General features: G+C 37.8%; 3 protein-coding genes across 7 annotated transcripts in view; 2 read left to right on the top strand and 1 right to left on the bottom strand.

The window, feature by feature from the left end:
- sh3gl3a (SH3-domain GRB2-like 3a) overlaps positions 1-6,315 on the top strand; it is a 45,114-nt gene extending 38,799 nt beyond the window's left edge. The window contains exons 5-11 of one of the 2 annotated variants that reach the window (XM_016280415.1): positions 455-588; positions 1,060-1,218; positions 2,174-2,277; positions 2,494-2,618; positions 2,819-2,854; positions 3,197-3,265; positions 5,889-6,315. In XM_016280415.1, the coding sequence (XP_016135901.1) occupies positions 455-588; positions 1,060-1,218; positions 2,174-2,277; positions 2,494-2,618; positions 2,819-2,854; positions 3,197-3,265; positions 5,889-6,094 (833 nt within the window). In that variant the 3' untranslated portion in view covers positions 6,095-6,315. The remainder of the gene's footprint in view (positions 1-454; positions 589-1,059; positions 1,219-2,173; positions 2,278-2,493; positions 2,619-2,818; positions 2,855-3,196; positions 3,266-5,888) is intronic. The other variant, XM_016280416.1, reaches the window with a different exon arrangement.
- A 3,329-nt stretch (positions 6,316-9,644) lies between these two features.
- gjd6 (gap junction protein delta 6) lies at positions 9,645-11,091 on the bottom strand. The gene has a single exon (XM_016280441.1). It carries the CDS (start codon positions 10,785-10,787, stop codon positions 9,645-9,647), a length of 1,143 nt encoding a protein of 380 aa, XP_016135927.1. The 5' UTR covers positions 10,788-11,091.
- A 6,980-nt stretch (positions 11,092-18,071) lies between these two features.
- The window catches only part of LOC107591295 (E3 ubiquitin-protein ligase MARCH3-like), a 6,619-nt gene continuing 1,922 nt past the window's right edge, over positions 18,072-22,768 (top strand). Inside the window, exons 1-3 of one of the 4 annotated variants that reach the window (XM_016280410.1) lie at positions 18,072-18,148; positions 19,350-19,531; positions 20,665-20,869. In XM_016280410.1, coding sequence (XP_016135896.1) covers positions 19,377-19,531; positions 20,665-20,869 — 360 coding nt within the window. In that variant the 5' untranslated portion in view covers positions 18,072-18,148; positions 19,350-19,376. Of the gene's footprint in view, positions 18,149-18,349; positions 18,424-19,336; positions 19,532-20,630; positions 20,870-22,768 lie in introns of those variants that run through there. The other 3 variants (XM_016280411.1, XM_016280412.1, XM_016280413.1) reach the window with 3 other exon arrangements.

Raw genomic sequence — 22,768 nt, 5'->3', positions numbered from 1 at the left:
ACATAATCTTTAATAATCTTTCATCTTTAATAAATAATCTGGATTGGGTTCATTAAAATGTAAATAAAAAAAAAAGAAAATTATGAAAAATGTTCCTTTCCTTCTGATAATATATATATTCAATACATTTATATGTATGTATATATGTATGTATGTATGTGTGTGTGTATGTATATATATATATATATATATATACAGTATATATATATATATACATACACACACACACAGAGTATCTATCTGTCTTTCTATCTATCTATCTATTTGCATACAAACATAAATGTATAAAATATATACAATATATTAATATATAAATTAATATATTAGTTTCCATAATGATACACACACACACACACACACACACATATATATATTCTCTCTCTCTCTACATTTAAATGTTTCATTATTTCTATATGAAAGTCAAGCATTAACTATGTCTACCTCATCTTCTTAGGAGATGCGCTGGTGGACATTGGTGAAGCCATGAAGCTGATGGCTGATATTAAAGATGCCCTCGATATCAATGTGAAACAGAACTTCATAGACCCACTTCAGACTCTACAAGACAAAGACCTCAAAGAGATTGTGGTATGACCCTGTTTAGTTATTATTTATTGACCCTTCATTTTAAACGAAGAATTATTGAATGTGCAATACGATTTTGCATTTAAAAATACCTGAAGGCCTTTGGAAATGAGGTTCGAAGAGATGTAAACTCACATAAAATGAAGTCTCCAGGCAAATCATTGGCCTAGAAAAATCTGATTAAATCTACATGGAGCATCAGCCCCCTTATGCTGACCAAACAAATACTGCTCATTTTATTTCGCTGATTCCCCCTAGTATCAGACACTATCATTTACAGAATTAAGTTTAAGGGTTAACAATAAGCAGTTTGTCCATTTTCAGTTTGTGTTTAAGGTTTTTGAAATACAGATATATTGGCTAGGCTGATTAATTGTTCAGTGTTTGGTCATTTTGAGATTAGCAGCATCGGCCAGTAAGTGTGGCCTCTTGGCTGATTACTTAATGAAAGCCTGCCATGTGATTTCCTGAAAGCATCATCTGAAGAAACTGGAGGGTCGACGGTTAGACTTTGACTATAAGAAGAAACGTCAAGGCAAGATTCCTGATGAGGAGATCAAACAGGCTGTGGAGAAGTTTGAGGAATCCAAAGAACTCACTGAGAGGAGCATGTTCAACTTTTTGGAGAATGATGTAAGTAAGGAAAATGACTAATGAATGAGAACATTTTGTATAGCCTAAATTATGCTTTTAACACACTTCTCTTTTTACAATGGTTTACAATGTGTGTGTGTGTGTATATACAGTATGTGGGAACTGAGACAGCTTGCAGTAATTACTGTCACATGTAAATTTCTCAATGTTCATGGCTAAGAGAGCAGCTTTTCCCCATGACATGATATTGATTTGCATACTTGAACAATCCATTATAAAAATTTATTATTCATAAGGTGGAATGCTGAATGCATTCCGTTTCGTGAGTACATTGTCTGAAACACACTTGACTGGGGTTTTGTGATGTTCTACAGTGATATACTGTATTCAATTGATACTCATATAGGAAAACATATTGCTGGAAGATAAATACATTATAAATTATTATTATAGGCTTTATTATCATATTACACAACAAAGCGTCTCAATGACAGCAAATATAGCTCTAAATGACTTTTCCATGCCTGATCTTCTTCTGAAAGCACAAAATCACGACGACATTTTTGACTCAGCTGGCTGACTTTGACGGCAGGCTTGACGCACCTGAATGCTTCAGTCCTTCCCACACATGGACACACCTGTTCGCTAATCCATTAGACACCGCGGAAATGTGGGCATGCTGTGTAGATTTAGTAAACAAAGAGCTGAGAAGGGCAAGAAATTTGAGTCATTCATATGAAGAGTTCCTCTGAACCTTCATATGTGACAATTGCAACGGTTTTTGTGCTATTATTATGGCATACTTGTTTTTAAAACTATCAGAAATTATAAAATAATAAAAAATGTGTGTGTGTGTGTATATACAGTATATATATATATATATATAATACATTTTGGGACCAGTATATATATATTGCGCTTGTGTATCAGTAAAGTTTCTGTTCTGGGGTCAGCTTCGTGTCATGAATATGTCATGTCTTTCATTTTCCTGTAGGTAGAGCAGGTGAGTCAGTTATCAGCACTGATTGAGGCAGCGCTGGATTACCATCAACAGTCCTTGGAGATCCTGAAGGAGCTCAACAGCAAGCTACAGAACAGGTATCTTCAACTGCACATGCTGCACATTCAAGAAATGGAGCTGAAAAATCAGCTTGAAACCATCCCATCCCATAGTCAGTATTCATAATATATTTTTGCACGTATTTTCTTAACTACTGTTGATGTCTTCATTGGAAGATATGTTATCAAAATTACAAATGTAGGTTTCTTGCTAATATGCACTTGAGTTTATGCACATATATTCTGCTCTCGCAGGATATCTACTGCAAGCACTCGGCCCAAAAAAGAGTTCAAGCCAAAGTCGATCGTGTCCAGTTTGGAGACTGTCGAAAACACGCAGCAGAATGGACTTACCCACATCTCATCAGTCAAAAGCACAGGTATCAACAAGAAAACATCTTGATTTTCTAGGTTTACCAGCCGTTGACCAGTGGAAAAAGGACATTTTCTGCAATTATGGACAATACACAGTGTTAGACAGTCCATTTTGGAGTTTTGTTGTTTGTTTCATTTTATTGTGTTGCACATATATTTCACCACCATCATGTTTTCTTACATTATTCATTCATATTCCTTTCAGATATCCACCAAGTCAACCACACTGTAAATGGAAAAAGTAGGTGGTAATGTTTATCATGGAAATATTTTATTGCTTTTACTTGTTTATAAGAAGAGTTGGAGTATTTATAATTTAGTTACATGAAGCATCATGTGAATCAGACTTGAATAGTAGAAGCATTGGGAAAATGTAAAACATTTAAAAGCATAAAGGGGTTGATAAAAGTAAGTAGACGAATCAGAATCAAAGTCAGACAACCTCACAATTCCCATCTGCAATTCATAATGACGTGGTTGTTTTTTGTGGTCGTATTCATGTTCATCAACGGTGTGTTTTATTTGCTGAATTGTGTATACGTGTCTGTCTCTCATGATTGATCTCACGTGTTTTTGCTCTCAGTTGATGAGTTCACACACACAGCACCCATGACTCTATCATGGCCTGAGAGCCCCAATGGTGATAGCAAACGTGAGTATCATCCTGTAGCTTCATGCCTAGATGCTCACTGAATGTGAGATAGTAGGTGATACCCAGCCCTGTAAAGGCCAGGAGATTTGTAGTACTTGGTCGATAATGGCTATATGAATTCTGCAGAAATATGTAGAGCTTTTGTTGGAGATCTGCGGTCACAGATTTCATGTGGACCCACTTATCTCATCTGCCCACACATCAACTCTCAAACTGAGTTTCTGATACTTTTACTCTCAATAACCCTGTGCTATGTTTGAATGCAGCACATAGATGTTAAATATTTCGTTTTAAACCCAATTTTCTCACCTCAAGTGATTCCAGACCCGTTTTCTGTGGAAAACAAAATTATTTTTTCAACAACATTTCATAGTGACCAGAATATGTCAAGCTCTGCAAATGAAAAAAAAAAGTAGTTAAGCTATTGCATTATTTTTGTGCCTTATGTTTATTTTGCATTTTAATTGCATTATACTTGATATATTTTTATGAGGAATATACTGGATGTGAATGAGCCTTAAATGTAATAAGAACATAAATTTAGGTCTGTTTCTCACTTTTGTGGTGAATTTTATTTATTTATTTATTTTTTGACTAAAACTAAAACCATAAAAAAATCCATTACTTGAAATAAAAGAAAGATTAACTGAAATAAGAAAAAACAAAAACAAACTTAAACTTATTTTATTTCAGCTTTTCAACATTTCTGTCTTTTGAAGTTGAAGTAAAAGTAAACCAAAATTTAATAAAAACTATATACAGGTATCAACAAGAAAACATCTTGATTTTCTAGGTTTACCAGCCGTTGACCAGTGGAAAAAGGACATTTTCTGCAATTATGGACAATACACAGTGTTAGACAGTCCATTTTGGAGTTTTGTTGTTTGTTTCATTTTATTGTGTTGCACATATATTTCACCACCATCATGTTTTCTTACATTATTCATTCATATTCCTTTCAGATATCCACCAAGTCAACCACACTGTAAATGGAAAAAGTAGGTGGTAATGTTTATCATGGAAATATTTTATTGCTTTTACTTGTTTATAAGAAGAGTTGGAGTATTTATAATTTAGTTACATGAAGCATCATGTGAATCAGACTTGAATAGTAGAAGCATTGGGAAAATGTAAAACATTTAAAAGCATAAAGGGGTTGATAAAAGTAAGTAGACGAATCAGAATCAAAGTCAGACAACCTCACAATTCCCATCTGCAATTCATAATGACGTGGTTGTTTTTTGTGGTCGTATTCATGTTCATCAACGGTGTGTTTTATTTGCTGAATTGTGTATACGTGTCTGTCTCTCATGATTGATCTCACGTGTTTTTGCTCTCAGTTGATGAGTTCACACACACAGCACCCATGACTCTATCATGGCCTGAGAGCCCCAATGGTGATAGCAAACGTGAGTATCATCCTGTAGCTTCATGCCTAGATGCTCACTGAATGTGAGATAGTAGGTGAGACCCAGCCCTGTAAAGGCCAGGAGATTTGTAGTACTTGGGCGATAATGGCTATATGAATTCTGCAGAAATATGTAGAGCTTTTGTTGGAGATCTGCGGTCACAGATTTCATGTGGACCCACTTATCTCATCTGCCCACACATCAACTCTCAAACTGAGTTTCTGATACTTTTACTCTCAATAACCCTGTGCTATGTTTGAATGCAGCACATAGATGTTAAATATTTCGTTTTAAACCCAATTTTCTCACCTCAAGTGATTCCAGACCCGTTTTCTGTGGAAAACAAAATTATTTTTTCAACAACATTTCATAGTGACCAGAATATGTCAAGCTCTGCAAATGAAAAAAAAAAGTAGTTAAGCTATTGCATTATTTTTGTGCCTTATGTTTATTTTGCATTTTAATTGCATTATACTTGATATATTTTTATGAGGAATATACTGGATGTGAATGAGCCTTAAATGTAATAAGAACATAAATTTAGGTCTGTTTCTCACTTTTGTGGTGAATTTTATTTATTTATTTATTTTTTGACTAAAACTAAAACCATAAAAAAATCCATTACTTGAAATAAAAGAAAGATTAACTGAAATAAGAAAAAACAAAAACAAACTTAAACTTATTTTATTTCAGCTTTTCAACATTTCTGTCTTTTGAAGTTGAAGTAAAAGTAAACCAAAATTTAATAAAAACTATATATATATATATATATATAAACAAAAGATGACAAAAGCACACAACAAAATTACTGAACTTTAAAAATGAAAACGTGCAAATATAAAAATAAAATCTAATTCAAAATATTATAAACAATTATAATAATACTGTATATTAACTCAAGTTAAAACATAATAAAAATGTTATTAAAAAAAAACACAAAAACATGATCAAAATTCCAAAAAAGCAAAACAAAATTCCAAAAAATGAAAACAATTTTACAATACATCTGATTCAAAAAGTATAATAGTATATTAATGATACTAAAATGACACTGGTTTGACAGCCGTGGTCACTATGAACATTGTAGGACAAGATCATAAAATTAAAAAAAGCAGCATATGGGTAAGTAAATAATGACATTTTTAATTTATGGGTGAACTATTCCTTTAACAAATGCTTAAATGTGTGAGGTGGTTGTATTTTCCTCTTTGCAGAGAGCGAGTCACACTTGGACCAGCCCTGCTGTCGATCGCTCTACGACTTTGAGCCGGAGAACGAGGGCGAGCTGGGCTTCAAAGAGGGCGACATCATCATCCTCACCAATCAGATCGATGAGAACTGGTACGAAGGCATGATTAACGGCGAATCGGGCTTTTTCCCCATAAACTACGTTGAGGTCCTCATGCCCCTGCCTCAATGAGCCGGGCCAACAGCCATGGGTCACTGACTGCGCGCCATACCAGACTGTCTGAACCGTCCGCTCACCCAACATCCTCTGCTGCATTCTCACCAATGAAAGCCTTGCGTTTGACCACAATTTTGAAGCTTTTACATGTCAGTATTTATTTATCTTATTACGTTTTCCAGGCCTCATGGTGCAACATCTAGATTTTTAAACTGCAAAAAAGTGTTTTAGCTTTGTTCTTCGGTAAAATATCTAAATATCTTTCAAACAAGATACATGTATTTTTAAAAGATACATTTTTAAATTTTTTTTAGATTTATACTTCAAGATAAAAAACAATTTGTGTAAGAAAAATTAAAAACAACTATATATATGTATAATTATTTTGATTTAAGATAAAACAACATATTTTCATTTTCCTTGTTTTGTGCATAAACATTACATTTTTTATATTTATTATTTATATTTGTTATATTTTACAGATTTATAATTTAATTAAAAAACAATTCGTCGGTTTAAGAAAACTCAAAACAAGTCTTATCTTACACAATTTTGTTTCTCAAGTAAAATAAATTTTTGATTTAAAGGTGTTTCAATATTTTTTTTTTAATCTAAATATGACAAAATACTGACAATTTACTTTAAAAGATAATACTGTTTTATATTTTAGTTTTTCTCATTTTATGCATAAATCACAAGGGGGAAAAAAACAATTTGCCAATTTAAGATACATAGAGCAAGTCTTATTTTACAAATGTCCTACAATTTAGTTTCTTATGAAAAATATTTAGATATTTTTATTGGAAAAACGTCAAAATACTGATTAAGAAAATGATTTTTTTTGCAGTGTAAATTTATTTCAGCTTCATCGCAGCATTTACCTTGTTCATTTGAAAATGTGATGCATCCAATGGGGTGGATTTGTATTTTCGCTGTCTCCGTATGTTTTCTTTTTGCTCTGATATGGGGTTTACCTGCCTGCGGTGGTCTTATGTGTTTTTTGAAACACAATTTTTCTATAAACTGTGACTCTCTTGACTGCTACTCTTATGAATGTCCTCTTTCTCTGTCCGTCTCCGTTTACAGACTTATTGTGATCTTAGGTATCATAGTAAGTATCACGGGTGTTTTTTAATGGGTTTCGCTCTCTCGCTCCTTCAAGTGCTTTTTTTTTGAACGGTGGCTGTATTGCACTAAAGCTTTAGAATAACACACCCATTGATGTGCACATTTTATTTTTGTGTTTTTTTGGTTTTAGGAAATTGCACTTTCTACTGTATCTCTTTCTGCCATGCCGAGAAATACAAAATTTGATCAGTCTTATCTTATGGAGTGCTAAAAAGTATATACATTTATATATATATTGATATGGTTCACAACTTCGTACTGTATGTAACAAGACCTTTTTGCTCGCCTATGATGTTTGTTTGACCGATGTCATCCTCTGAATGACATTTTAAATTTGCAGATGTTAATGAAACATTCTCTAGTCGAACGGTCCTGTGCTTATCAGCGGCAATGGACATCTTTCAAATTTGGACCAATTTTGTTTGAACTGACAAAATTTGCCTGTGTGTTTATCTCCCAAAAAGAGATAGCATTCCAGGTATGTCGAACGTTATTTTTGTTATTCTGAGCCGTAGGTTTCGTGTGCATGAAATTGAACTTTGAATGACTGTTTTGTCAGTTGTATCTGTATTGGCCAGATACTGCCATCAACCATCACAAATCTTTTTGACTTGTCATTCCCTGTTGTATTTTTTTTCTGGCCAAATTAAGCAGTCCGAGAGCAAAAAGGAAAAAGCTGTTTTGACAAATGATGCCTAAAACTTCTGTGCCCCTAACAGCACCAAACTGAGTTGCCAAATGTGCTATATTTTTGCATTTTTAGAAGGAAATGTCAGTGGTGAAAGAAATTCAACTCTCAGCTTATATAGATTATATAGGGAAGCTTCCAACTTCCCAACAGGTCCAAGCCATGCAGTTCAAACTATCAACTATTCAACTTGTTTTGCTGTAGATTTAGCAGCAGGGAATCCACAGTTGCTGAAAATAAGTGCAGGAAACATTGGCACGGAGTAAAATGATCAATCTTGGAATTCTAAAAATCACTATATATATTGTATTAGTAAATGCTTTTTTACCCAGCCCTATTTTTTTTTTTTAGAAACGTTTACCTAACACTCCAACTTCCATTGTTTGGAAGAAAAAAAAACGTGGTTTTGTCCCAAACCCTTGCCACTGATTGAGCCAAAAGTTCATTTTTCAGACCACTCAACCAAACTCAGCACTGTTTTAAAAGTACAACATTGTTTAAAATCCTCAGGAAGTCAACCTACTTGCACCACCGTTCAAAAGTTTGGGGTCAGTAATCTTTTAAAAAAAAAAAGAAATGTAGTTTTATTATGCAGAGACAAATTAAGGCAAGTTTATTTATTTTTGTTAATGAATTAAATTCATTAGAAGTGACAGTAAAGATGTTTATAATGTTACAAAAGATTTCAGTTTTTTTATAGTTGCTGTTCTTTTGAACCTTGTGTTAATCAAAGAATTAAAAAGCATTATCACAGTTTCAACAAAAATATGAAGCAGCACAGCAGGTTTCAGTATTGATAATAATGAGAAATGTTTCTTGATCAAGAAATCGTAGTATTAGACAGATTTCTGAAGGATCATGTGACACTGAAGACTGGAGTAATGATGCTGAAAATTCAACTTTGATCACGGGAATAAATTACATTTTAAAATATATTCATATATAAAAGTTATTTTAAATTGTAATAACATTTTACAATTTTTAAATACTATAAAACATACAGTTTTTACTGTATTTCTGATCAAAATAATGCAGGCTTGGAGAATATAAGAGATTCTTTCAAAAACATTTAAAACCCCAAACCTTTGAACGTTATAGTGTCTAATGTTCTCTGCACAAAATACTGGAATATGGGAAAGCATTTTAACATATAAAATTACACACGGCAGCTTTACGTTCAAAATTAAAAAGAGATTATAGATGATGTAGTAAAATTAGTGATCTGATTCTCAAAAACAGTATAGCTATTACCCTGCAAAAAAAAACACAAAAAAAAGAAACCCCGACCTGACTATTTTGTAGAGTTAATTGTGAAAACAAGAAACTGCTCAACTCAAAAGATGAGGCACCCCAATAATCTCGATCTCAGACTTTAGATATAGAATAGCTCTTTACTTCCAAACACTATTACTAACTCCTATACCAGTTTTAGTGTTCTTACAAAACTTCTACTCGAATGTTCATCACTACATCACTGAGAGAAAGGAAAGGCTGTGAATTGTTTTCTTTTTGCTCTCTGGCATAATTTATACACAAAGTGGTTTATAGATGTTGTAAATGAATATATTATTACACACTGTATATTGCATAAATAAACAACGTGGAAATATTGATTACATGTCATGACTGATAGTACATTTTATTTCTTAAGCTCATCCAAACAAGCGAGTAGCAGCTGCCTTCAAAAGCCTACTAACAAAATAGCATTGAAATCAAATTTAAGACTCTTTGAATGGTCCATAATTGAGTTTATATCCAAACCTCAGTGCTCCTTTGCTTTGATTTTCTTCCTTTGTTTGGTTGCGATTTACCCTTGAGCGATTGTGTTCCTTTGCAGGTGTCCTTGTCTTTCTTCGTTGAGCAGTTCCCAGCGCAGTTCCAGTCAGGTTGGTGGTCCACGACTAGATCTAGGGTAGGTAGAGAAGTAGTGCTGGTCACGTCTCTGAAAGTTAGCGAGGCTATCGACTGCGAGTCTTGGTTTATAGCACCGTATCCCCTCCAGGAGCCGTCCTTGATGAGCACCGACTTCTTGATCATCTTCCAGCCCAGATGATTGAGCTCTAGGAAGTTGAGGAAGATGCAGAAGATGCCTACGCAAAACATGAAGATCAGGAAGATGGTTTTCTCGGTGGGACGTGAGATGTAGCAGTCGACCTTCTGCATGCAAGGTGTAGCCGTGCACACAAAGTGAGCAGGAACGTGGAAACCGAAGAGGAGCCATTGAGCCACCACGAAACCGACCTCCAAAACGGCACGAAAGCACACGTGGAAGACGTAGTACTTGGAAAGGACGCCTGAGGAGCTTTTGGAAGGAGCCCTGGTTTCCTGCAACGCTGGGGTGCTTTGGTTGGCGATGCGCTCGAGGACGTCAGCAAGACTGTGTCCGAGATGTTTGTGCGACTTGATGGAGCAACTGTCCGAGTCGCAACTGCGATCGTACGCTTCCCTCGACTGCTCGCCTTCTGGCTGCTTGGACAAGTTGTGCCAGGTGTAGATGATGAAGCAAAGCGAAGGCGTAGACACGGTGATGATCTGGAAGACCCAGAATCGAGGCTGCGAGATTGGGGCGAAGGCATCGTAGCAGACATTGGGACATCCCGGTTGAAGGGTGTTGCATACAAACATCTCCTGCTCATCCGTGTAAACGTCCTCAGTGGCCACGGCCACGATGAGCAGGCGGAAAATCACCATGACCGTGAGCCAGAGGCGTCCGATCATGGTGGAGTGCTGGTGCACGGCGTCCAGCAGCCGCTTGAGCAGCGTCCATTCTGTCATGTCTCTACGCACCGGCCTCCTGAAGTACAGCACCTGAAATAGATCCACTTTAGCTCTGTTGCCAGAAAGGACGACCGTTTTCATGTTACAGCTCTGGCCAGAGAGCGATGGTGCCATCACTGCTCCCAGCCATCCCTTTCTCCTTCAGCGATAAGGACTGTGCTGTCCACTTCACTTTGGTCACATGGTGCTGTCGCTTGTCTTTAGAGTCCATTTACAAACCGCTGGAGAGACAGCACTCGTCCTTCTCTTGATAGCGTCGGCAGATTACGCTCTTTTCAGATTGCCGCCATACATGATAGGATGGGTTCCACACTTTTAAAAATACGCCACAGATAGTGGATATGTCCATGTGCTAATCTAGTTGGTATACTAATCTATCTTAAACTTTAAACTTGGCATTGTGTACTATGAATATTGTTGGCTCTTATGAGAAATTGCTTGTGCCTCATTTGTAAACCGCTTTGGATCTGCTGAATGGTTAAATTAAAAGTGCACATTTTTTATTGATTTTATTTTTATTTTTATATTTTTTGTGGAAACCGTGAACCATTTTGGAATAGAATAACTTTTTTATTTTTTAAATAGAAACATTATTTTGTAACATTATAAATGTCTTTACTGTCACTTTTAATCAATTTAATGCATCCTTACTGAGTGAAAGTATATATTTCTGCAAAAAAAAAAAAAAACTTACTGACCCCAAACTTCTGAATGGTAGTGTATCAAATGTGTTTTTTTTTCTTCTTTTTTTACCAGTATAGGATAAGGTATATAGTGGAAGTAAAATGTCCTGATACTGATGATACTGGATGTTTACAAAAGTGATAGGAGCTATTTTGAATGTAAAGCTAAAATAGATGTGATAGCAGTTATCGTCATGCTATCTGCTAACTGGCCCCTGGTGATTATAAGAGCCCTTAAAAGGTCTGACACGAGTGGACTTAAGAAAAAGAAAAGGAGGTAACCATTGGGCTCTGGTTCAAAACGGAAAAGCCAGCTATGTAGACGGTAAGGCAGCTCACTAAGTAGCAGTTTGAATGATTTGGAGCGCTCTATAGCCAGCATCTTCATATGTTGCAGGAATAGCATTACAAAGCAAGAGAAAACTCACAATTGAGTTCAACAAAGTTCGGCGTTAGCATCACACACACAGCTTAAAATAGTAAAATGTGCTAATCATCATTTTCACCATCTCAAGTTTTTTTTCAGCCCAGCAAGATTGCCTTCTCGGAGAAGAATACATGTCATGCTGCCTTAGAAAAGAAAAAAGGTACAGTATCTTAGAAGCCTTCATCCATGTTTTGGAACAGCCTTAACACTGCTGCTTACATAGCTCACTAGGTTTCATTGGTGTATGTTTCACATAGTGCTATGTGCTTGACAATAATATATTGAGAATATACTGAGTAGTATAACTTGAAATTAACTTCTACTGTACATTTTTTTTGACCACGTTTCTTTTTGCCTGCACCTATGGCAGATTCAAGATAGTCTTTAATTCCTTGTGTTGCCCTTCATGCTGACAGATAGCTCTATCAGAGAAATAAGAGCCTGGCATCTTTTATGAATAACCAAAGGCAAATTCAATCCAAATGCATTTGGTTTCATGGAATATTGAGAGTATTTAACAGTGCGTGTTGGTGATGCAACATGACAAAACTACATCAGTCCAAGTTGCACAGCGATGGTCATTGTGCTGTTCACTTGTGATGAGTGGGAATAACAGGTACTTTGACATTTTTACAATGATATCGCAAGTTATTGACATCTTTATGGCTCAAAAGCATTTTTTGCATGCACTGGTCGGTTTTGAGATTTTGGGTTATTTGACCTTGTATAAAGTTTTGTTTCAGACTAGTGGAAAGAAAACATCCAAAATACACTTAAATTAAAATACCTAATTTTTAACTTTAACTTTACAATACCAATATCTTTAAAAGGCCATTTTCTCAAAATGAGACTGTATTCAACTATTTCCTGTACAGTTGACTGGAGTGATAAAATCATCCAAAACCTTTAACTAATATGTTAAAAAAATTAAATAAATAATGCATAATATGCATATTTAAACAACATTCTAGAAAACATGTAATACAAATTTTGCAATTCATAATGTAATCAATCATCCTGGAAAGTATGGTGACAATTATTAGTTACTTTTTTTTTTTTAAATACCTTATTCACTTTGGTATTCTGCCTTAAACCAGTATTTTAAAGGCATATTTTGAGGTTGTAGTAAATTGTTGAGGCTGATATATGCCATTGTTCTCCTCTGAACACAGTGCGTTTATCCTACTGGCTCATAGGGTCGGTGATGTTGACGTACTCACCATGACTAATGGCTTTATCAGTAGCACTTGCTGTGTGTGCCCCTAGCTATCAGACATGGATCCAGGACTCAGCTCTCTATAGCAGTGTGTGTGTGTGTGTGTGTGTGTGTGTTACTTGTGCATGTTGTGTTTCCAGGAAGGCTGCGCTTAGAGCGCTTCTATTGATCGTTGATGAGCTGTCAACAATGTCTGAACCTTTATCACACAGGCACATGTGTAACCAGCTCATTTAATATGCAATTAATACTGGATTATTTGCATGTAGTGTTTGGTAGATGTTTTGTTACATAAAATATGTCTGAAAAGAAATAACATGATACATGGATCAGGTTTATGCCTAGAAAACATGATAATGGTCAAGATACATTCTCTGAATTTTAATAAGTAGCTTCCAGCTATTAATCTTTTAACAATCAGTGATTTTATAAAGTTTTAATAATCTGATATCTTTGAATACGGATACGAATACTGTTCTGTGCTACAAATTTTACTTGTGTCTGGTTCATTTGTTTTGCTAGATTATGACTATTTTGGTTCTAAGATCCTTGATAGTGTTAGGGAACTTTATTGGTCCGTTGCACCTTCTAGAATTGTAATGGGAACCAAGAAAATAATTATAGATCAACAAATATTTTAGTCAAAGTCAATATGAAATATTTGACCCCTTTTTTATTTTCTTGCACATTCCTGCTCATTTTGTGCACATTTTTGTTGCATGTGATTCTAAAGAACGAAAAATGTCTTCATAAACTATCATCAAAAAGCGAGAACTCGGTGTCCACCTCTTTCCTTTGGACTGCAAAAAATCCTATTTTAAGTATTTTTTGTCAAAATGTTTGTTAAAATATCAAATAAAAATTAGTGAAACAAGATGTATGATAGATAGATAGATAGACAGACAGACAGTGTCACGTTTATGGTCTGTTTTTGTTTTGTTTTCTCTGTGTTTCCATGCCCTTATTTGGTCCTTCCCGTTCCTGTCCTAATTAGTTCCAATTTGTTCCATGGTGTTCCTTGTCATTTAGTTATCCTCATCAGCTGTCTTCCCCTTGTTATCTGCCCTATTTGAGTTCTAGCCCCGTGGACCTCCCAGACACCAAAGGACTCAGCTGGAGGAAAGGGATCCTCCAGTGTCTGGAGAGCGTCCGGCCCTGAGCCAGAACCAGCCCATCGGCCATGGCATTCTCAAGTCCGCCGGCCGTTCCTCAGTCAAGCCCACCGGCAGCCCAATTCACCCGTAACCAAGGGAGGAGGATGAGGAGAAAACGACTGTTCACAGCCCTCACCCCAGCCCCAGAGCTCGCTCCAGTGAGGGCTCCAGTCCCCGAGATTAGCCCAGTGAGGGCTCCAGTCCCCCAGTTGAGCCCAGGGAAGGCTCCAGATCCCCAGTTGAGCCCAGGGAGGGCTCCAGATCCTTCCCGTTCCTGTCCTAATTAGTTCCAATTTGTTCCATGGTGTTCCTTGTCATTTAGTTATCCTCATCAGCTGTCTTCCCCTTGTTATCTGCCCTATTTGAGTTCTAGCCCCGTGGACCTCCCAGACACCAAAGGACTCAGCTGGAGGAAAGGGATCCTCCAGTGTCTGGAGAGCGTCCGGCCCTGAGCCAGAACCAGCCCGTCGGCCATGGCATTCTCAAGTCCGCCGGCCGTTCCTCAGTCAAGCCCACCGGCAGCCCAATTCACCCGTAACCAAGAGAGGAGGATGAGGAGAAAACGACTGTTCACAGCCCTCACCCCAGCCCCAGAGCTCGCTCCAGTGAGGGCTCCAGTCCCCCAGTTGAGCCCTCCGTAGAGGCCGGGGCGGGGGCTGGGGCCGCGGCCTCAGAGGCTGTTCTGTCATGGCAACCTGAACTGCCTGCACTGCCATGGCCTCCTGAGTCCCTTGATCCGCCATGGCAACCTGGACTGCCTGATCCACCCTGGAGGCCTTCCTTGTCTCTGCCCTGAGGCGCCCACCCCCCTCCCCGGTGATATTGTTACGGCGCGGGACGCGCCTTCCGGGAGAGGCGAGTAATGTCACATTTATGGTCTGTTTTTGTTTTGTTTTCTCTGTGTTTACATGCCCTAATTTGGTCCTTCCCGTTCCTGTACTAATTGTTTCCAATTTGTTCCATGGTGTTCTTTGTCATTTTAGTTTTCCTCATCAGCTGACATCCCCTCGTTATCTGCCCTATTTGAGTTCTAGCCTGTTTTGTTCTCCCTGGTCTGGACTTGATCGTGTCAACCTTGCTACGTGTGTTTTTCTGTTTCCTTTTGATTATTAAAATTAGTAAAATTCTCCTACGTCTCCTCACTCCTTTGCTCCACGCTCCTACACAGCAGCAGTCACGTGACAGATAGATAGATAGATAGATAGATAAAAGTTAAAAAGACTCTTCTCATTATGAAACTTTTCTTTTTCCAATAAATTCCCAATGACAAAATCTAGTCCTTGCCTTATTTTTTCTCATTTGATATCCTGTTACACCCAAAATATGTTTCATGTTTACTTATTTAATTCTATTAAAGGAAAATTCGATTTTGCGCAGAGAAAATTTTGAAACTGCATGTCATGTTGGAGCCTTGGCTTAGCAGCACATTGGGCCTTGGTGCTCATGCGGATGGTATGAGTTCAAATCTGTCTTGCTGTCTTTTTCAATCCTTTCCTTATTGTTTCCTATTTTATCAAATTAGAAGTAAAAAAAAAAAGAGGCTGTCCTTTCACACTACCAGACGGAGAGTGAATGTAAATAGCACCGCTGCCGGTCACAGGTCACTGCATCCCACAACATTAAAGAGGAAGTTTCTTTCACCAGAGCTTGTTTTATTCCTCCGATAATCCCTGGTGCCTGGCTTTCTCCTGCAAGCGTCTAAAGAGGTGTCAAAGGAATTATTCACCCCTTCACGTGGTTCATGAAGGAATCCACACTGATGTCTGTCCCCACCGGCCATTCTAGCGAGCAGCTTGGCCATGAATAGCAGACAGGATTAGCGCCAATAGCACAGAATGAGAAGCGAGCAGACAGAGGGAGGAAAGAAAGAGGTAGATTTATGGGGCGAGGCTCAATGAGAGTGAAAGTCCCTCATATGACTACTTGTCTAAGTGTTTCCCCTTCTGCACTTTCATCTAAGCTAGATCTGCGCTACGAAGAGAGATCAAGTCATGAAAATGAATGTTTTAACCCTGTGCTGTCTAATCTCCCGTGATTGTTGCAGCTGAGTTTCTCACGTGTTCAAAGATCTGCTATTTCGTCCATTATGCTTGTGTTTTGTCTGCTCCTACTGGCTTTAGGCGACATTTGTAATCAGATAATCTGACCACCAGACGGGGGAAATAGTCATGTGATTTGATGACGAGTTGTGTTCAAGTATGGCAAATAAACAGGCCCCTACAAACACTCTTGGCTTATTGCTTTAGTAAAATGGTATGGATTAAAAATCATACAATGTATGTGTAATCACAATCATAATAGGTGTTTTAATGTTTACTAAAATCCAGTTAGACTAGATTAAATTAGATTCAACTTTATTGTCATTGTGCAGAGTACAAGTACAGGGCCAATGAAATGCAGTTAGCATCTCACCCACTGATCTATAATATATCAGTGATCTCACCAGAAGTGCAAATAGCAATGTAGCCTTTATAAATAAATAGAAGTATGTATATGCAATATATAAAGATTATTATTATGTAATATTTAAAAGATTAATACTGAAGATAAATATATTATGTGATTAACATTTTTTTTTTATATATATACTTTAACGGTGAAACGGATCCCGTGGTGATATTGTGTGAATATCTCATGCTTGGAAAGACCTCTCAGCCAATCAGATTTGAGAACCAGAAAGAACTGTTGTATAAACTTGTATACATTGACATTTTTAAATAATTTTCCATTTTTAAATTAACTGTATCTTTAAAATAATCCTGACCGGTGTATCAATAATATAAATATCATATGTCTAAAAAAAATTCTTTAAAATGTTGTGAAATATTGTGTGATGATTATCTTTTAAAATAGTTTCAAATGACAAAGTTGCAAAATTACTTACTTTTATTTTAAAAATCATCCTGATAGCTGTATCACTAATGTAAATGTCTAAATAGTTCTTTTAAAATGTTTATACCGTATATATATTATATTTTTATATAATATTCATAATATGATTAATTAAAAAAAAAATCTTTAATGACAAAGTTGCTTATTGAATTTAAAAATTGTCCTGACAGTTCTGACATATGTCTATTGTTAATATAAATGCCATATATAATAATCTGCACATTTATTTATTGGCCTGGGACAAAGAGAATTAAATAAGTAGGTGCATTTATTTATTAATTAACCATTTTAACAGCATTCTTGTTTCTCAAACAGTAGAGTACACGATACTAGCAACAAGATCATGAGTTTACTTCCCAGTGAATGCAAAAACTGATAAGATTATATCTTGAATGGAATAAAAGTTTGGATAAAAGCATCTATAAATTGTAACCCTATTTTATAAAGAGTGAAAGATGTCCAAGTATGATTATACTGTACCAACACTGACGCTCCACCAGACCATTTGAGCTCTAAATTGACAACACAATAAAAATGACCTACTCAAATGTAGCAATGGGTTAGAGTGAATTATAGTTGCACCATTATAGACATCAGTCTGCAAACAAGATAATAAGGTATTTAGCTGGAGATCAGGCTGCTTTTAGACCAGCGGGCTAAAATTAGACCTGGTCCATCCATTATGAGGCCAACACTTTCACCATTTGTTGTTGTTGTTGTTGTTATGTCTGCAACAGTTTACAGTCAAAGCTTAGACCCTCTTCGATTAGCATATCAGGAAAATGAAAAGCCACAGGTGACGACTGACTGGATTAAGAAAGCTTGAATGAGGAGGTGCCTGGAGTGTATCCAACGGTGATGTGAGAGGGATTTCCCTTTGTCGGCTCTGTGCCTGTGCTTTCCTTGCCTTCCAGCTAATCCTCAACTATTCTCACCAACGACCTTGGGCTCAATGTAATTCTGACCGTAGAGAGAGAGAGAGAGAGAGAGAGAGCACTCTTAAATTGAGAGAGAGAGAGAGAGAGAGAGAAGGTCTTCGTGTCTTTAAGCTTCCAGAGCCTGTGTTATGGAAAGTTTGGATGGAGAACATGGTCTGTCTGATGGTAAGTTCCTGACTTTCTAAAAACTGTCATTGATTTTCTAATTGCTAAGTCACTGAATGCTGATTTTACAGTTGTTTTAGGAGGTGTATGTTTGGTCAAATGTTGTATGCCTGTAGAGTTGATGTTGCTTCAGAGAACGTTGTGACTCCATTGATGGTTCATCATAAGGATGTAGAGGAGAAAAGCAATGGTCTGCAAAAGTGATGCTCCATCATGCAACTGAAATTTTGAACTTTTGCTGTCTGACACAAGCAGACAGTGAGAATTTCAGAGAGGCAAGGCGTCTTTCAGAAACAACTTTTGGAGCTAATTACCGATTTTGCTGTATTTTAACTGAAAAAAAACATTCACAAACGTTAAAAAAACTTACAGTCCACTATATGCAGTATATATATATATATATATATATACGTATACACATCTCAGTCATTATTCACTGAAATCAATTATTCATAAAAATAGGAGGTAACAAATCACATGCTCATTCGTGTTCATATTAAATGCAGTTCTTTACATAAAATTGAGTAAATCATAATCATGTAAATAAGCAGCTGTTTCAGTCTGTTCCTCACACAAAGCTAATGTACTTAAACTCGGGCTCCTGTCTCTATTGTTCTGTCAGTGTCTCTTCATTAATTTTATCACATGTCCCTCATCTCTCTGTGTCTCTCAGTGTTATGGGGCTGACAAGACGTGAGGCGTGTGGATCCATGTGCAAGCTTTATTCTGAACAGAAGACAGAGACGTGGTCATAACAGGCAGGGTCAAACAATGGCAAACAGGTAGATAGCGGGCAAAACACAAGAATAGTCCTAGGGCTAGCGTAGGTCGACGATCGGCAGACAGAATCACACGGGCGAGACTAGAGGGATAAATCCAGGGAGACAGGCAAAGATCAGAACCGAGGAAACCGACAAGGCAAGGAAACACGGGAAGGAACTAGGAAAACTAACAGGCTAAGCAATACTCGGCAGTGAATGGTAGTTTGAGTGAGTGCTATATAGTGAGTGAGTGATGTGAAACAGCTGTGTGCGATCAGTGCTAAGTGCAATCAGTGCAATGAATGATGGGATATGTAGTCCGGGATGATAAGCAACAGTAGGTGTAGTGCGAGAGTCAATGTAATGGAAAGGGTGACCTCTGATGGTAAGCAGACGGAAGTTCATGGACCGGATTCATGACACTCAGCTTGCACTTTCAGGTATGAACAGCCTCATGTATAGCAGTCATGCTCTGTGAGGAGTCATCAGCTGGACCCAGTGCTGGTCCGGATTCTGTGGTTCTGGTGAAACCGGATGCTGAGACCTCCACGGATCCTGTACAGGAGGCCATTCACAGTAGCACTTATGTTTCTTCTGTGATCCCTGTACACGGCGGCATCAGGTGGGTCAAAATCAGGGTTCCTGGAGGACCACTGCCCTGCTGAGTTTAACTCAAACCCTGATCAAACTCACTTACCTGTGATTTTCTAGGGATCCTGAAGACCTTGATGAACTTGCTCAGGTGTGTTTGATTAGGGTTGAAGGTAAAGTCTGCAGGGCATTGGCCCTCTAGGGCAAGATTTGAGGAAGTCATTCAGCCAATTGGCACAAAGAATCTGATGTCCCATTAGACATTGGTAACATGTAATTGTGAGCGGTCCCGTGTACGTATTTATACATTTGACGTCAGAAATTTGACATTTTTGCTGCTTGATATTGCGTTGTGGATGAAGTTGTGAGTTGTGAAAGTTACAGTACATTTTCATAATAAAATGAACTATTGAAACTGTACAAAAAGCAAACAGAAAATTTCAACTTTTTAATGTTTTTGAAAAGTCTTTTATGCTCACCAAGGCTGAATTTTTATTCGATCAAAAACACAGTAAAAACAGTAAATGTTACAATTTAAAATAACATTTCATTATATTTTATTAAAATGTAATTTATTCCTGTGATTCAAAGCTGAATTTTCACCCAAAATGAATTTGCTCAAAGTGTGCTCACCCTCAATCCATGTAAATGAGTTTGTTTCTTCATCAGAACGGATTTGTAGAAATGTATCATTATATCACTTGCTCACCAGTGGATCCTCTGCAGTGAATGGGTGCCGTCTCTGATTTCACTGATGTTTTATTATGAATGATTTATTTTTTGGCCAGTTAAAACAAAATGATGGATGATGGATTTGTTTATTAAAAACACCCAGCTTTTCACTTCACAAGATGTTAATCGATGCACTGGAGTGTTGTGGATTATTGTGATGTTTATATCAACTGTTTGGACTCTCATTCTGACGGCACCCATTCACTGCAGAGGATGTAATGCAAAATTTCTACAAATCTGTTCTGACAAAGAAAGAAACTAATCTTGGGTGGCCTGCGGGCGAATACGTTTTCATTTTTATGTGAACTATTACTGTAAAAAGCTTTTTGGCTCATAAATATTTAATTTAGTATCCTGGAATCTTGTGTGATCTTAGCTATTGTTCTCTGTATCTGCAGAATTGATGGTTGATATCCGGGTCTCTGTTTTCAGTCTGAACGCTGACGAGCCGTTCTGTCGTATCTGTCACGAAGGCAGCGGCGCGGGTGATCTGTTATCTCCCTGTGAGTGTGCCGGCTCTCTGGCGATGGTGCACCGTGTTTGTCTGGAGCGCTGGCTCACGGCCTCCGGTACCAGCCACTGTGAGCTCTGCCACTTTGAGTTCGCTCTGGAGAGACTTCCCAAACCGCTCACCGAGGTAAAATCATCAGCAGCAGTGCTTGGGAATGATTTTTATCCTCTGAAGGATAAAATCCTCTACAATTTGCACAGTTGTAAACATTCAACCCACTTTTGGCGTCAATGAAAAACTATTTTTTAGCTCCATTTATTCTCATTTTGCAGGTTCAGCAGGTGATAAAACTGCTTCCTGAGAACCGACTATTTGCGCTTTCTGTAATTCTGTTGGTGGCTGCATGTTGCTATGGAAACAGATATTACGTGACCTCAGCTGACATGTACTGCATCAGTCTGTCAGTCTGACTTCAGAGTTTATGTGAGACACTGGAATAAAAAGAGCTAAAACTGTAAATGGACATATATAATAACACTCTCTCCATAATAGTCAGATGGAAAGTGTTTTTAAGCGGCATTATTGGCATCCGTTCTCATGCAGTCAGTCACTCTTGAGTCTGAGTCGTGTCCCCGCTTCACATATTGGCAGGTCTGCATTCCCTCGGCTTCTTTTAAACACTGATCCACTTAGCAGGAAAATGAGATTAGATGAGGATCGTATCCCTGTCACTGCTGCTTATCTCATGTTTGGGCGGAGAACAGGAAGATGACACAACAGTCCACGAGCATCACAACCTGCTGAGCCGCAACAAACCTGGCCAGCATTTGAATGCTGTGCCTGTGCCTTACTCACATTACAGAACCAGCGATTTCATGATGGATTTAGCTGTTTGATCTGTCTGTCTGTCTGTCTGTCTGTCTGTCCATCTGTCTGTCCATCTGTCTGTCCATCTGTCCGTCTACCTGTCTGTCTCTATCTATCTAGCTATCTATCTGTCTGTCTGTCTGTCTGTCAGTCTACCTGTCTCTATCTATCTGTCTATCTGTCTATCTGTCTGTCTGTCTGTCTGTCTGTCCATCTGTCTGTCCATCTGTCCGTCTACCTGTCTGTCTCTATCTATCTAGCTATCTATCTGTCTGTCTGTCTGTCTGTCAGTCTACCTGTCTCTATCTATCTGTCTACCTGTCTATCTGTCTGTCTGTCTGTCTGTCTGTCTGCCTGTCTGTCTGTTTACCTGTCTCTATCTATCTGTCTGTCTGTCTGTCCGTCTGTCTGTCTGTCCGTCTGTCTGTCTGTCCGTCTGTCTGTCTGTCCGTCTGTCTGTCTGTCCGTCTGTCTGTCTGTCCGTCTGTCTGTCTGTCCGTCTGTCTGTCTGTCCGTCTGTCTGTCTGTCCGTCTGTCTGTCTGTCCGTCTGTCTGTCTGTCCGTCTGTCTGTCTGTCCGTCTGTCTGTCTGTCCGTCTGTCTGTCTGTCCGTCTGTCTGTCTGTCCGTCTGTCTGTCTGTCAGTCTACCTGTCTCTATCTATCTAGCTATCTATCTGTCTGTCTGTCTGTCTGCCTGTCTGTCTGCCTGTCTGTCTGTTTACCTGTCTCTATCTAGTCTACCTGTCTCTATCTATCTGTCTGTCTGTCTATCTATGTCTACCTGTCTCTATCTATGTCTACCTGTCTCTATCTATCTATCTATCTATCTATCTATCTATCTATCTATCTATCTATCTATCTATCTATCTATCTATCTATCTATCTGTCTGTCTGTCTGTCTGTCTGTCTGTCTGTCTGTCTGTCTGTCTGTCTGTCTGTCTGTCTGTTCTATCTATCTATCATCTGTCTATCTATCTGTCTATCTGTCTATCTATCTATCATCTGTCTATATCTATCATCTGTCTATCGATCGATCTATCATCTGTCTATCTATCTATGTATCTGTCTGTCTGTCTGTCTGTCTGTCTGTCTGTCTGTCTGTCTGTCTGTCTCGATCTAGTCTACCTGTCTCGATCTAGTCTACCATCTGTCTATCTATCTATCTATCATCTGTCTATCTATCATCTATCTATCATCTGTCTATCTATCTATCTATCT

The sequence above is a fragment of the Sinocyclocheilus grahami genome, unplaced genomic scaffold (assembly GCF_001515645.1).
Source record: "Sinocyclocheilus grahami isolate Dianchi unplaced genomic scaffold, SAMN03320097.WGS_v1.1 scaffold140.1, whole genome shotgun sequence".
Lineage (NCBI taxonomy): Eukaryota > Metazoa > Chordata > Actinopteri > Cypriniformes > Cyprinidae > Sinocyclocheilus > Sinocyclocheilus grahami.
This window is presented reverse-complemented; position numbering and strand designations above follow the sequence as displayed.